General features: G+C 43.3%; 1 protein-coding gene across 1 annotated transcript in view; it reads right to left on the bottom strand.

The window, feature by feature from the left end:
• MRPS9 (mitochondrial ribosomal protein S9) overlaps window positions 1-14,225 on the bottom strand; it is a 138,872-nt gene extending 124,647 nt beyond the window's left edge. The window contains exon 1 of the mRNA XM_068265285.1: window positions 13,915-14,225. Within this exon, the coding sequence (XP_068121386.1) occupies window positions 13,915-14,013 (99 nt within the window). The 5' untranslated portion in view covers window positions 14,014-14,225. The remainder of the gene's footprint in view (window positions 1-13,914) is intronic.
• Between the last annotated feature and the right edge of the window lie 541 nt (window positions 14,226-14,766).

The raw sequence follows: 14,766 nt of genomic DNA on the forward strand, positions 1-14,766 counted from the left end.
AGCAGCACAAGTAACTCATTTTGATTGGTTTATTTCATTTTTGTGGACTAAGCACAGCTATTACTGTATGTATAAATTACTTATGATGACTTATCTGAGAAATAGAAAATTTTATCATATTTTCTATTTTAATTACAGTTTAAATTCATTAGGAGTCAGAGCATTTTTTTCCCGACTCCAGGCACCCAAAATTGCCCCGACTCAGACTCCACGACTCCGACTCCACAGCCCTGATTGTAAAACAACAGTATGTCACAGAGAGGCCTACCAGCCGGGGCATAAAGAGAACTAGCAACAAATCGGACATTAGAACAAAACACCACAACCATGTCATGTGTTGGCCAACGACAAAATTCTCTCTGTGCTTGCGCTGTGCTTTTAAAATCGAAAGCGTTAATTAATCGCAAGGTCTTTTAAAAAAATCATGAAAATATCGTGAAGACCTGTACACACTGGTGCAATGAGATTTTCCTATGTTCATGAAGGCTTTGCAATTTAAAAATTGCATGCCATTTTGAAAACGCAGCGCAAGTGCAGCAGTGTGTACGGGTCCTTACTGGTAATCCATAAATATATAGACGGTTGGCAACACTGATGTAATTCTCCCAGTCAATAAAGATGACCAGTTTATTTTATGGAAAGGCTAATTTCACACTCTTGCCCATATGCCAGTAACTTTTTCTCCTGAATTATATCCTGGGAGATCATTTTTCATTCTTTTTTTTTCAATAACTTTTTATCACTTTGCAATTGAAAAAGGACCAAAAAGTAGGTGAAAAAGTACTATTAAAATAGTTTAGAGTGTATATAGCTAGGAAAAAACTCCGGGGAAAAGACAACTTTACTTACGGTAACGTCTTTTCCAGTAGTCAGAAGGACAGCACCCCTGGTGAGACTTGTCTCCCTCCCAATCGTGGACAGGAACTGCAAAAGAAAAGATTTGCATAACAAATTGGCAGCCATACATAAGCCACTATCTTACCACCAGTAACTCAGTTAATACAATAGATGACACGGACCGCATAGATGCTCACTTACATAATTATTATTCCACCCAAAAGAAGGGCGGGTTGCAGGGGTGCTGTCCTTCTGACTACTGGAAAAGACGTTACCGTAAGTAAAGTTGTCTTTCCCAGAACGTCATTGGACAGCACCCCTGGTGAGACGATGTACAAGATATAGGATCTAGGGAGGGACCACTGCCTGCAGCACCTTCCTTCCAAATGATAAGTCTGCTGCAGCCGAGATGTTTAGGCGATAATGTTTCACAAAAGTGTTCTGACTTGACCAGGTAGCAGCTCTGCATATCTGTTCTATAGATGCCCCTGCCCTCTCTGCCCAGGAGGTTGATATTGCTCTTGTAGAATGAGCTCTGATTGGAGAGATTAAATGCTTTCCTTGAACCTGATATGCTGATGTGATAGCCTGTTTTATCCATCGTGCCAGCGTTGCTTTGGAAGCTTTGTTGCCTCTTTGTTTTCCAGCAAAAAGGGTGAACATTGCGTCAGTTTTCCTCCAGGAACTTGTTCTTTCCATGTAGTGTATAAGACATCTCCTTACGTCAAGGGAATGGAGTCTCCTTTCCTTTTCATTACTAGGATTCTCGCAAAAGGAGGGTAGGAAGATCTCCTGATTTCTGTGAAAAGAGGAAACTACCTTGGGTAGAAAGGCTGCATCAGGACGTAATGTTATTCTATCCTCTGAAATGGTGCAATAAGGCTCTCTAATGGATAGTGATTGTAATTCACCAATTCTCCTGGCTGAAGTAATTGCCAGCAGGAAAATGGTCTTTAAGGTAAGAAATTTTTCCGAAATTTGCGCTAATGGCTCAAACGGAGCCTCACACAAACCCTGTAAAACAATGTTTAAATCCCAAGCAGGTACTTTTGTTTTAATTGCTGGCTTAAGTCTCTTTAAAGCCTGAAAAAAACGTACAATTAGATTTTCTTCTGCCAGTCGTTTTTCTAAAAACACACTAAGAGCAGATACCTGTACTTTCAGGGTGCTGATACTAAGACCTTTCTTATATCCACACTGAAGAAATTCCAATACGGATTTGAGAGATGAATTGTTAAAGGATCTTTCCCTACACCAATCGTTAAATATTCTCCAGGCTTTCTGGTATATTTCTCGAGTCACTTTTTTTCTACTCTGTATCAAAGTTTCTGATAGTTCATCTGAAAACCCTTTGGACTTCAGGATGCCCCATTCAGGTTCCAAGCTGAAAGGTGAAGCATGTGTAAGTTCGGATGCCATACTGGACCCTGAGATAGCAAGTGTGGCAGAGGAGGAAATATTATCGGATCTGTTACTGCTAGTGCCCTCAGTGACGTGAACCATGGTTTTTTTGGCCACAGTGGAGCTATTAAGATTACTCGAGCCTTGTCCTGTATAATCTTCTTTATCACTCGTGCTAGCAACGGAACTGGAGGAAATGCATACATCATTACTTCCCCCCAATTGATCGAGAAGGCATCTACTTTCCATGGTAGATCTTCTGGAAACAGGGCACAAAATTGTTGGCATTTCGTATTCACTTTCCTTGCAAACAAGTCTATTTTTGGGCAGCCCCATTGTAACGTCACCTGCTGGAATATTTCCTGATCTAATGACCATTCGTTCGCATCCAACCTCTTCCTGCTGAGGTAGTCTGCCAGTTGGTTTGAGGTTCCTTTTAAGTGTGTCGCTGTTAAGGATGAGAGATTCCTTTCTGACCAAAATAGGATCCTCGTCGTCTTTTCCCATAAGGATTGACTCCTCGTACCCCCTTGTCTGTTTAGGAAAGCCACCACACTCTGATTGTCTGTCCTTATCCTCACATGAGACTTCTTGATTTGGGGCCCGAAATGTAGTAAAGCTTGCCACACTGCTTGCAGTTCTCTGTTGTTTGAGGACTGTGAACTGATCGTCATACTCCAGGCTCCCTGGGCCGGTTGAGAATTGAAGTGGGCTCCCCAACCCCATAAACTGGCGTCGGTTGTAATTGTATTCTGATGAGGAAAACTCCACCGACGACCTGGAGATAGATGATCCAGCTGTTTCCACCAAAGCAGAGAAGCCTTTATACTCTGTGGAATGACGATTTTCTTGTCCAGTGACGTCATAGACCTGTTCCAAGATTTTAGTATCCACATCTGTAAGAATCTTGCATGGAACTGCCCCCACTGGATTGCCGGAAAGGAAGAAGTTAGAAGACCTAGAAGTGCCATGGCCTTTCTTAGCGATATGCTTCTCAATTTCTGAAACGAGAGAACATTGTCAATAATAGCACTGATCTTCCTATCAGGTAACAACAATTTTTCCTTTCTAGTAGAAATAATGAAACCCAAAAACTCTAAGGATTGGAAAGGAACTAGGGCAGACTTTTCCCAATTAATCAACCAACCCAAATCCTGGAAGAAGCTCAAAGTTGTAGTTATCTGATCAAAAACGGATTTCTCAGAAGACCCCCATAATAAAAAATCATCAAGGTAACCGACAATATTAATCTGTTTTAACCTGAGAAGGGCTAGTACCTCAGACATAACCTTGGTGAATAGCCATGGAGCTGAAGATAATCCGAAAGGTAAGGCATTAAACTGAAAATGTCTTACCTCTCCTTCCATCCACACGGCGAACCTTAGGTATTGTTGGCAGGACAAATGGATTGGCAGATGAAGATATGCATCCTTCAGGTCTAGAGATGCCAAGAAGTCGTCTTTCTGTAAGAGATGAACTACAGATCGGATATTGTCCATCCTGAACTTTCTGTATTTGACCCTCAAATTTAGTTTCTTTAGATTTAGAATAAATCGATAGGTTCCCTGAGGTTTCCTCACCAGGAAGACTGGAGAGTAGAATCCCTGTTCTTTTTGGCATGCTGGAACCTGGCGAATTACCCTTTTCCGAAGAAGTGACCTTATTTCTGATTGAAGGGCTATTCTTAAAGATGGGTCTTTTGGACAAGGGGTTAGGACAAAATTTTGAGGGGGAGGCTGCTCGAACTCTATTTTGTAACCTTCTAATATTATATTCAGTAACCACTGATTGCTGAAGAGTTGTTGCCATTTTTCGAAATAGTTGGTGACTCTCCCCCCCACTGGAATGATGGCGTCATTGCTTGTTTGTCTTTTTGGTATTAGTAGAGGTATTGGGGGGTCTTTGTTGTCTATAAGGGGCCCATCTTCTACCCCTGGAAGATTTGTTATCCGCTTCATTTTTGGCGGGGGCCCGAAATGGCCGCTTATTTTGAAAAGGGCGCTTCCTTGGGAAATTCTTCTTATTAACCGCCGTACGATCTAGTGTATCGTCCAGCTTTGAACCGAACAGCAGATTACCTTCACAGGGGATACCACAAAGCTTAGATTTTGAGGAAGTATCCCCATTCCAGGTCTTAACCCATACTCCCCTTCTAGCCGAGTTGACTAGCGCCGTGGTTCGGGCTGCCAACTTTACTGTATCATCTGCCGCATCAACCATGTAATTTGAGGCATTCGTAATTTTTGGGAAGTCATTCAGAATTTCTTCCCTAGAAACTCCATTAGCAATCTTAAATTGCAGGTCTGATAGCCAAGTTTTCAGAGAACGACTAACTGCTGTTGATGCCACAGCCGGTTTGAAAGTTAATGAAGCCGACTCCCAAGCCCTACGCAAAACATTATCCATTTTTTTTGTCTATTGGATCTTTTAGGTTACCAAAGTCTTCAAACAACAGGTCTGATTTTCTTGACACCCTGGAAAAGGAAGGATCCAGCTTTGGCGGAGGACCCCAACAAGCCTGATCATCCGGGGCAAAAGGGTAGCGCTTAGATAAAGATTTGGGCCAAAAGGCCCTTTTCTCAGGATTTTCCCATTCTTTCTTAATCATAGATTTAAGAGTAGAATGGACCGGAATGAATCTAGATTGGGGGTCCGCCAAACTTTCATACATCTGATCCAGGGGTGTCAGGGGTTTTTGCTCTGATCTAATACCCATTGTTTCATGCATGGAGGTTAGGAGATCTTTCATTAAATCTGGGGAAAAAGCAAATTTCTGTGATTTCTCAGCTTTTTCTATCTCTTCACCCTCAGATATCTCTTCTAATGCAGATATTTCCCCCTCAGAGAGTTCCGAGCCCTCTATATCACTCTCCCTACTTCTCCTAGCCTGCACAGGAATACGTGCCGCCGGAGTAGGAGAAGACCCAGTATTGATAGGTATAACAGCAGCGTCACTGCTAGGGCCAGGAACATCAGCAGGGTTGGGGGCTACAGCTTGAGAAGAAATAGCAGAATCCTTAATTTCTTTGATTGCTGAAGACATTTCCGCCCGCATCCAACCCATCAGATCTTTAAATATGACAGGGGATTCATCTTTAACCAGTTTATTTGTGCAATCCTGGCACAACTTTTTAGAGGATGAGGATGACAAGCGAGTGGAGCAAATGGCACATTTCTTCGCAGATTTGCTAGATCCACTTGATGCATGCTGACCCTTGTCAGTTTTATCATGTTTTTCAGGCTTTTCATGTTTTTCAGGCTATAAAACATAATAATAAGCCAACCATTAGCACCCTCTCTAGTACACACACATATATATATATACACACTGCATATCTATATTTCCAATGTACTTGCCAGAGAGGTATCTTGGGCTGGCCTGGCAGACTGCGCAGGAGCTGACCCAGAAGCGTCCTCCATGCTCACATAAACCACCAGAGTGAGACAGGGAAAAGGATTAAATCCACATGAACAATAGGGCTCAGCTGACTAGCCCATTAGCATAATTTATTTGCATAGTCCCCCGTCGCGGCACCTGCCGCTTAATAGATATGCATAATTACCTCGTATTTCCGCAGCCCCTGCCGCGCTATTTGCTAATTACCTCAGCGAATCAGCTGATGCTGATTCGCAATCACCTCCGCGGCCCCTGCCGCCCGATCAGAATCACGCCGGACGCCGTGCGTGACAACTTCCGGGTTGACCCGGAAGTATCTTGGTCTGAAAGCGCGCCTGCGCTATATCTCTGCTGCCTCATACGGAGAAGCCTCCTCCACGCTGCAGGGCTCCGACTGTACACTGTACAGCATGCCTGGAGCCCTGAAAGACGTTGCCCCCGACCATCTGTCATGGATAGCATCCTGGAGACCTCTCCTCTGCATTCCCGTCCGGGACAGGAAACTGAACTGAGTTACTGGTGGTAAGATAGTGGCTTATGTATGGCTGCCAATTTGTTATGCAAATCTTTTCTTTTGCAGTTCCTGTCCACGATTGGGAGGGAGACAAGTCTCACCAGGGGTGCTGTCCAATGACGTTCTGGGAAAAATATATTGTATATGGGCCTATGGGCTTGATTTACTAAGCTGCGCTTAGTTTGAGCAGCGCACGCTACGGGCTTTGTGGCATGCCCTTCAAACTTACATGCTCTCCTTCGTATTATCGGCCGTTCCTTACTCCCACCCTAAACCCCATCGCGTCCAGTAGCTGTTTAGGACATGATTCCTGCACTTTGATTAGCCCAATAGGCTGCCAGTCCCTTGACAGGCAGCCTAGTGGGCCAATCATAGCGCGGGGATCACGTCCTAAGCAGCTACTGGATGCGATAAGGTTTAGGGCGTGAGTAAGGAGCAGCCACTAATACACGGGAGAGCGCATAAATAATAAGCGTGTGCTGAGTATTTTTACTCGTTCTGCTCAAACTAAGCTTTAGCAGCGCAGCGTAGTGAATCAAGCTCTATGTGTGTTGCGCAACACAAGCATAACTAAACTAACACCATTCTTAATATAACGTTTATATTCATTCTCATAACATAAAAATTGCTGTGTTAACATGCTTATTAACGAATGTTGTCCAGGAACGGGCTTCAGAAAGTGCGTTTAGATAAAGTGGTCCACTACAAAACAAATGTGAACATGCCCACGCTAATGTATAGGAAATGCGTTCACATACTTTGTTTCAGCTCCACTTGCAGAGAAAATATCCATAAACAAAGTTCTGATTCACCATGAGCTTTCTAGGTAATCTGTTTAGGCCTGATTCACTCATAAATCTGATAAAGGATTGCCTCAGAGCTCACTGGCAGTCATAGCACTAGGGAGTCAACCAGCATACACCCGGATCCTGCAGGGATGTACAATCAGATGCAAAAGAATAAAGAAAGCTGGGTCTCCACCAGGATTTTGCAATATTAGCTTACTTTATTAGTGGTACCATAGCCACGGAAGGCACAATGTTTTGGCACATGAATTTGACAGGAAAGGCCTGTGTTTGCCAAAATGTTGTGCCTTCTGTGGCTATGGTGCCACTAATAAAGTAGGCCAATATTGCAAAAATCCAGGTGGAGACCCAGCTTTCTTTATTCTTTCACACATAAATCTTTACATTTTCGGTCCAGTCCAGTACTGTCAGTCAGTTTTGCATCAGTTTTACCTGACTGGACCGGAAATGTACACCTGTTATGTGTGGATAGTGTACTGGTTAAGGGCTCTGCCTTTGACATGGGAGACCAGGGTTCGAATCCTGGCTAGGTCAAGTACCTATTCAGTAAGGAGTTCAAGGCAAGACTCCCTAATACTGCAGGGTGGCCTCTTGAGCGCGTCCCAGTGGCTGCAGCTCTTGAGCGCTTTGAGTCCGACAGGAGAAAAGCGCTATACAAATGTTCGGATTATTATTATTATTATTATTATTATGTTATGCGTGAACACGTCGGCCATAGAAACACATACAAAACTGACAGGACTGAAGTGGAAATGTACAGATTTATGTGAGAACACAGCCATAGAAACATATATGCAAACTATCAAAAACTGACAGGACATCAAGTCTAGTTCACACTACAAATTGCAAGCACAATCGTTAAGCACTTCTGTGAGTGATTTTGTTGAGCAATTCCTGGCATTTTTATGGGGATTCGCATTTTTGCAAAAACATTTGTATACATTTCCATTTTGTGATTTGCGATTTTATGTGTGCAGACTAACAGGAAGTGCACTCTGATCTGGGAACTGAATGTCTTTTTAAAGCAAATTTACTTGAAAGAAACCATCGCTATTCAAAGCATTTTTAAAGCGATTTGCGATTTTTCCTACACCTTGCACTGAAGTGCAGTCACCCAGAAAATGGTGCAGGACCCACGTATGCGATTGGAAAAAAAAGCTCATCGCTCATGTGAGAACACTCACATAGGATTTCATTACACAAGCGCCTTTACAACACTTTTAGAAACGCTATTAAAAAAACCAAACCTCAAAACACATAGGGCTTGATTCACAAAGCGGTGCTAACTGTTAGCACGCCTGTGAATACCCCCTTAGCACGTCTAAACGAGCTTTTCGCGCGCAAAACTTTATGCGTACAAAACTTTACGCGTGCACTCCACAGAGCGCAGGGCACTCCACGCGAAGTGCCCATTAAAGCCTATGGGACTTAGCGCGCGCAAAGTTAGTGCGCGATCTGATTGAGAAATCCGGTGCTAACCTACTTAGCACCCTGGTTAGCATGTCTAAAGACTTTAGACGTGCTAAGTAGGTTAGCACCGCTTTGTGAATCAAGCCCATAGTGTGAACCAGCCCTTACTGTAGAGAACAAGACTATTTTAATGATGATAGTGATAACATCTTCAACAGCTGAAATGGAACCTGAGCTGGAAGTGGCTTTAAAGAGGAATTGCAAATTGTAAGGTTAAAACAATAGAAGCCCTGAAACTTAGGCCACATACACACATCAGACCATAGTCTTTGGAAAATGAAAGATCACAGACCAATTTTACCCCCTTCCATGTAGTATGAGAGCCATACATACACAGTCTATTCTATGGAGCTGAACTCCCCATCAGACAGAAATCTTTGCAAGATGCTGCACAAAAAGATGCTGTAGACATTCAACAGATCAGTATCTGCAAAATATCTTTTCCTGCAAAAGATCCGTTCCTGCAAAATGCATTCATAGTCTAGGATATCTGCAGATCATCATACACACCTTATTTAACAGACATTCATCTGCAGATCAGATCCACCAGGATGGATTTTCAGATCTGCAGAGGATTGTCTGATCTGCAGATCTCATAGACTATGAATGCAATTTGCAGGAACAGATCTTTGGCAGGAACAGATCTTTTGCAGATACTGATCTGTTGCATGTGTACAGCATCTGTGTGTGCAGCATCTTGCAAAGATTTTTTTCTGATGTGGAGTTCAGCTCCATAGAATAGACTGTGTATGTATGGCTCTCATACTACATGGAAGGGGGTAATGGCCCATACACACGGGCTACAACTGTTGCTGGAAACACATGGCGCGCGCATGTTGCGGCAACAGGTCCTCCATGTGTATGAGGCGCGCGCAAGCAACTGTTGCTAATCAGAGCTGTCTCCAGGCGATTGACTTGTTCAATCCCCGGCAACAGCTGTTGCAGCAACCGTCCCTAGTCTCAAGTCGGTGCAGTCGTGTGTATGCTAGTCTCTAGCAACTCTTGTGAGTCCGACAGTTCATTGAACCTGCGACAGAAGTTGCTGAGCAACAGTTTCCGCTATGTTGCAGTCAGGTTGTTGCCACGTGTATACAATTGTTGCTTGTATACAACTGTCGTTGCTGGAGACTTTCAACGGTTGCTTGTCTCCATGCAACTGCAGACATCCATGCCTCATGTGTATGTAGCTTAAGATTGGTCTGTGATCTTTCATTTTCCAAAGACTATAGTCTGATGTGTGTATGAGCCTTTATACCACATGCCCAGAGTTGGCGTATTGAAATGAGGTAACCCCTATCCCTGTCCACTTTCCCTTCCCCTCCTCTTCCCATCCCTTTTCTCCCTGGTTCATTCATTCTTATAAACTATACTGGCTTATATGTCAACGCTGATCTTTAAGAGTTCTTGATTATAACTTCGTTATACTGACTTCCATATCACATTTGTAATGTTTGTTATTCTTTTACCTTTTCAATAAAAAAACTAATTTCTGGGAAAAAAAAAAATAAAACCAATAAAAGCCCTACGGCCATGTTCACAGTGGTTGTTGCATTGCATTTTTCACGACAGCCAGAGCACAACGGATCGACAAAGCGCCGCTGCACATTTCATATAGTGATGCATACAGTTAATAGAACGTATGCTTCGCTGTAACCGTTAATGTGCACATTTGGCAGTAATGTACTGCATTACCATGCCATACTCCGCTGTAGGGCAATGCACCCACCGCACTGTGAATGCTGCATAGGTGGTGAATTGCAGTGCAGGGAGCCGCATTACAGGGCGGACGATATGCCGCAGTGCAACTCACCACTGTAAACATGGCCTAAAGGGTCACCTAAAAAAAAGCCAATGCAGAAAATCTAAGGTGTCCATTAATGATACAATTTTGCCACTTCTATGTAATATGAGGAACTACCTAAAATATAATTTCAAATTATATTCATTCATTACATTACATACATTTGGTAAGATTGTACAATTCTTATTATTGATTTATAAAGCACCAACATATTCCGTGGCGCTGTACAGAATAAGAAACAAACATGGGGTACATAATACACAATAGTATACACAAAATATAAACACTGGTGCATAATACAGAATTGGTATACAGTAATTACAGTGACAACTGTAACATGATGAACAAAATGTATAGCGAAATCCAAGAAGCAAAAGGGTGAGAGAGCTCTGCCCTTGTGAGCTTACAATCTAAAGGAATATGGAGGAAACTATACAATATGTAGTATGATTGTATCACTGATAAACACCATTCACAGTGGCCAGTCAGTCTTGCCACTAGGAGAATGCCAGGTAAAAGGTATACAATCATTTTCTTTGACAGCACCGAGGCCGATATTCATGCTTAAAAGGAACCCGAGGTGTGACACCTATGGAAGTTGCCATATTTATTTCCTTTTAAACAATACCAGTTGCCTGGCAGACCTGCTGATCTTTCTGGTCAGTAGGGTCTAAATCACACAGCTGAAACAAGCATGCAACTAATCCAGTCAGATTGTGTCATAGACCTCTGATCTGCATGCTTGTTCAGGGTCTATGGCTTAAAGTATTAGAGGCAGAGGATCAGCAGGACAGCCAGGCAATGTGCATTATTTAAAAGGGAATAAACATGTCAGCCTCCATATCCCTCTTACCTTGGGTTCACTTTAAAGAGAACCCGAGGTGGGGTTCTGACAATGTTAGCTGCACAGAGGCTGGGCCTGCCTATACTGCCCAGCCTCTGTTGCTATCTCATTCCCCCCTGCGCTCTGCTGTCCCCCATAAATCACAGCCGCGCTGTCGACAAGCAGCGTGTCGCAGCGGGCTGTGTTTACCTATTCAGTGTCAGTCTCGCCGCTCCCTCCGCCTCCTGCATAGCTCCAGTCCCTGCCCGCGTCCCTTCCCTCCCCGCTGATTGGAGGGAAGGGACGCGGACGGGGACCGGAGCTATGCAGGAGGCAGGGGAGTGGCGAGAGTGACAGCTGCAGATGTAAACACAGCCCGCTGTGTGACAACAGCACAGCTGTGATTTATAGGGGACAGCAGAGCGCAGGGGGACCTTAGGGGGGGAACTGTATAGCAACAGAGGCTGGGCAGTATAGGCAGACCCAGTCTCTGTGTGCAGATAGCATTGTCAGAACCCCACCTCGGGTTCTCTTTAAAGAGACTCCGTAACAAAAATTGCATCCTGTTTTTTATCATCCAACAAGTTCCAAAAGCTATTCTAATGTGTTCTGGCTTACTGCAGCACTTTCTACTATCACAGTCTCTGTAATAAATCAATGTATCTTTCCCCTGTCAGACTTGTCAGCCTGTGTCTGGAAGGCTGCCAAGTTATTCAGTGTTGTGGTTCTGCTATGAACTCCCCCTTCCAGGCCCCTCTATGCACACTGCCTGTGTGTTATTTAGGATTACAGTAGCTTCTCTCTGCTCTCTTATCTTTTACAAGCTGGATAAATCATTCTCTGAGCTAGCTGGGCTTTCACATAGTGAGGAATTACAGACAAGGGCAAAGCTGTTTGCAGGAAGAAACAAGCAGCCTGAAACTTCAGTGCATGAGAACTGCAGGGGGAAAGAAACACACAAATGATCTCTTGAGATTCAAAAGGAAGGCTGTATACAGCCTGCTTGTGTATGGATGTATTTTCTATGTGTGGACATACTGTACATCAACCTACTTCCTGTTTTGGTGGCCATTTTGTTTGTTTATAAACAAACTTTTTAAAACTGTTTTTAACCACTTTTAATGCGGCGAGGAGCGGCGAAATTGTGTCAGAGGGTAATAGGAGATGTCCCCTAACGCACTGGTATGTTTACTTTTGTGCGATTTTAACAATACAGATTCTCTTTAATATAATACTTGTGTCGCACTTGGCAGATGCTACATGTAGGCATTTTTTTTCTATCAATATTGTAATTGCTCCCACTGGGTAATTATGATGCAAAACTGACGTTGAAATTGAAAGCATTGTAATGTCAATATGATGCTTGATTTTTCCAACGTGAACCTAAACTTCGGACTCTTGCAAACTTTCCATTGCATACAAAAAGGCATGTTTGTGCCCTTTTCCCAATGTAAAGGTATGCATTTCAGCGCTAGGCTACTTTAGGGGACCCAGCAGGAAACCTCATAGTGAACAGTTCTCCAATCACAGCACCCTCTACAGCACAATGCGTTTTATTTGGCCAAATAGTTTGGGCATAGTTTACTACAACTTATAGGAAACCTAGCAGTTTGAGAGTGTGCCGTCCACTCAATCATGTTAGCTGAATTTCCCTATAAGGTTTCATACTGGGTCCCCTACAGTAGATTAGCGCCTGCATTTTTATGTATACAGTTGCAGCCAGAATACGGCAAAGGTGTTCTGACTGCACAGTACCGTAATATGAAACTCCTGTACAGTAATACAATAATCCGTAGACTTTCATATTAAGGTCCCGTGAAGATAACACACTATTACCTTGATTCAATATAGAATACCGCACTTAGCAGTGCAGGTTAAACCACCAAGTGCACACTACCCCTGGTGCTGTTCCCTAGCGTAGGCTCTTTGAAGTTAAGCAAGCTCCCTTGAAAATCTTGTGATAGGATGTAGCACGACTGCTACTATATTAGGCCATGTTCACATCATTAAATGTGGATGGCCGTGCGATTGGAACGTAACACGTACGAACGCACACCATCTGAGTTTGTAAGCGTCGCGTGGCTGATCCCATTCACTGAAAGTGAATGGGTCAGCAGCGCTTTGTTAAAAAATGCGTGCAGTTTGCGGACTGAACTGGTCCGCATGCAGTGTGAACATCAGATAATGCAGTCTATGCACTTTCTGATGTTGTGCGTGTCTGCCTCCTGCATGCGTTGCCAAAATTCGGACGGCAACGCGTGCAGTGTGAACTTAATGTAGTCCGTGCATTTCTGCAAAAGCGTACCTGCGTTGCTCTCCATTGCAGCGCTGATCCCATTCAGTTACAATGAATATGATAGGACTACACTGGCACAGAAATGCATGCAGCAACATATTATTAGAACACATCAGCAGATTTTATCCAGCAAGTGCAACCAAATTCGTACATGTAGGGCATCCATAAAGAAAAAACGTGTCCCAGTGAAAATCGGTGGGGTCACAGATGACATGAGAAGCCCTTGGAACATTATTCTCACAGGTTTTCTTCAGTTGTCAAAAAAAGTAATCATTTGTTTTTCAAATGTAATCAGCACTTTGCAAATTCCTAGTTAGGTCTCCCTCTAAATCTTGCAGTGGAAAAAAATAGACAGTAATAGCAGCTGATCACTATATTTCTGCACTTCTACACTGTGAGTTGCATTGCCATGCAAGCTATACCTCCTAGACAAGTTTACCGCATGACAGAAGACTCAGGACTGTAAATATTACGTCACTCATTCATATAAAAAAAAAAAAAAAATCTTCCAGCAGCGGCTGACTCATATCACACAGCCGTCATTGCTACTGCGAGGCTGCGGCACCTACCTCTGCACAAAGTACTGCAGCCAGTCCGGGTCTCCGGGCACATAAACCCACTGCGCGGAGCACAGCTGACAGCGCCGGTGTACGGCATGCAGCAGCCATGCTGACAGATGGAAGGTGCTAAAGTCACAACCCGGACGCGGAAAACCAACCAGACTACAGTAACCTCTCCAGTATACTTGTAAAAGTTAGAAGCTTTTCAGATTCCTACGACTACTTCCGGTGTCCTTGCTGTCTCAAAGCGGAAGTGAATGACAATGTGAAAGTGGTGTATGTGATACATTGTACGGCTGCACAAAGCACAAAACGGAATTCTGAACTAGACAATCTTGTGATTCTTAAAATGAGGGATTTTTTTTTCTACATTGTACCGTTATATTTAGAATGTTCATGCTTTTGATCTAAAAGTTATTTCAGATGCGTTACTGGAGTTTTAATTTTTAGCTAACTACATTTACTACAGCACTAGCACACACAATTCAAGGCATAATTATTGTGCGAAATAACTGAGAATCAACGTTTTTTCACTTCAAACCAACAAGTTATAGATGATGGTTCGTCTTGCAAGATATCTGTACAAGATTTTATAGGACTGCCAATTTGAAAGTGCGTGCGTGCATGCATGTGTTTTTGTGTGTGTGATAACAGCTTGTTTACCCTGTGTTGGGCTGTGAAGAGTGGTCACAGGAGTACATTTGAAATCGGCGCCGGTATACAGCGGTATATGGCTGATCCTGCTTCTGCACAAGTCCGGGCCGATTTAATTACTATTCCCCCTGCAGGCCGCCATGGATAGTGGGGGAATGAAATAATTCGGCTTCCAGCGATTGCTGGAGGCCAAATTATTATGTTTTA

The sequence above is a fragment of the Hyperolius riggenbachi genome, chromosome 2 (genome assembly GCF_040937935.1).
Source record: "Hyperolius riggenbachi isolate aHypRig1 chromosome 2, aHypRig1.pri, whole genome shotgun sequence".
In the NCBI taxonomy this organism is placed as follows: domain Eukaryota; kingdom Metazoa; phylum Chordata; class Amphibia; order Anura; family Hyperoliidae; genus Hyperolius; species Hyperolius riggenbachi.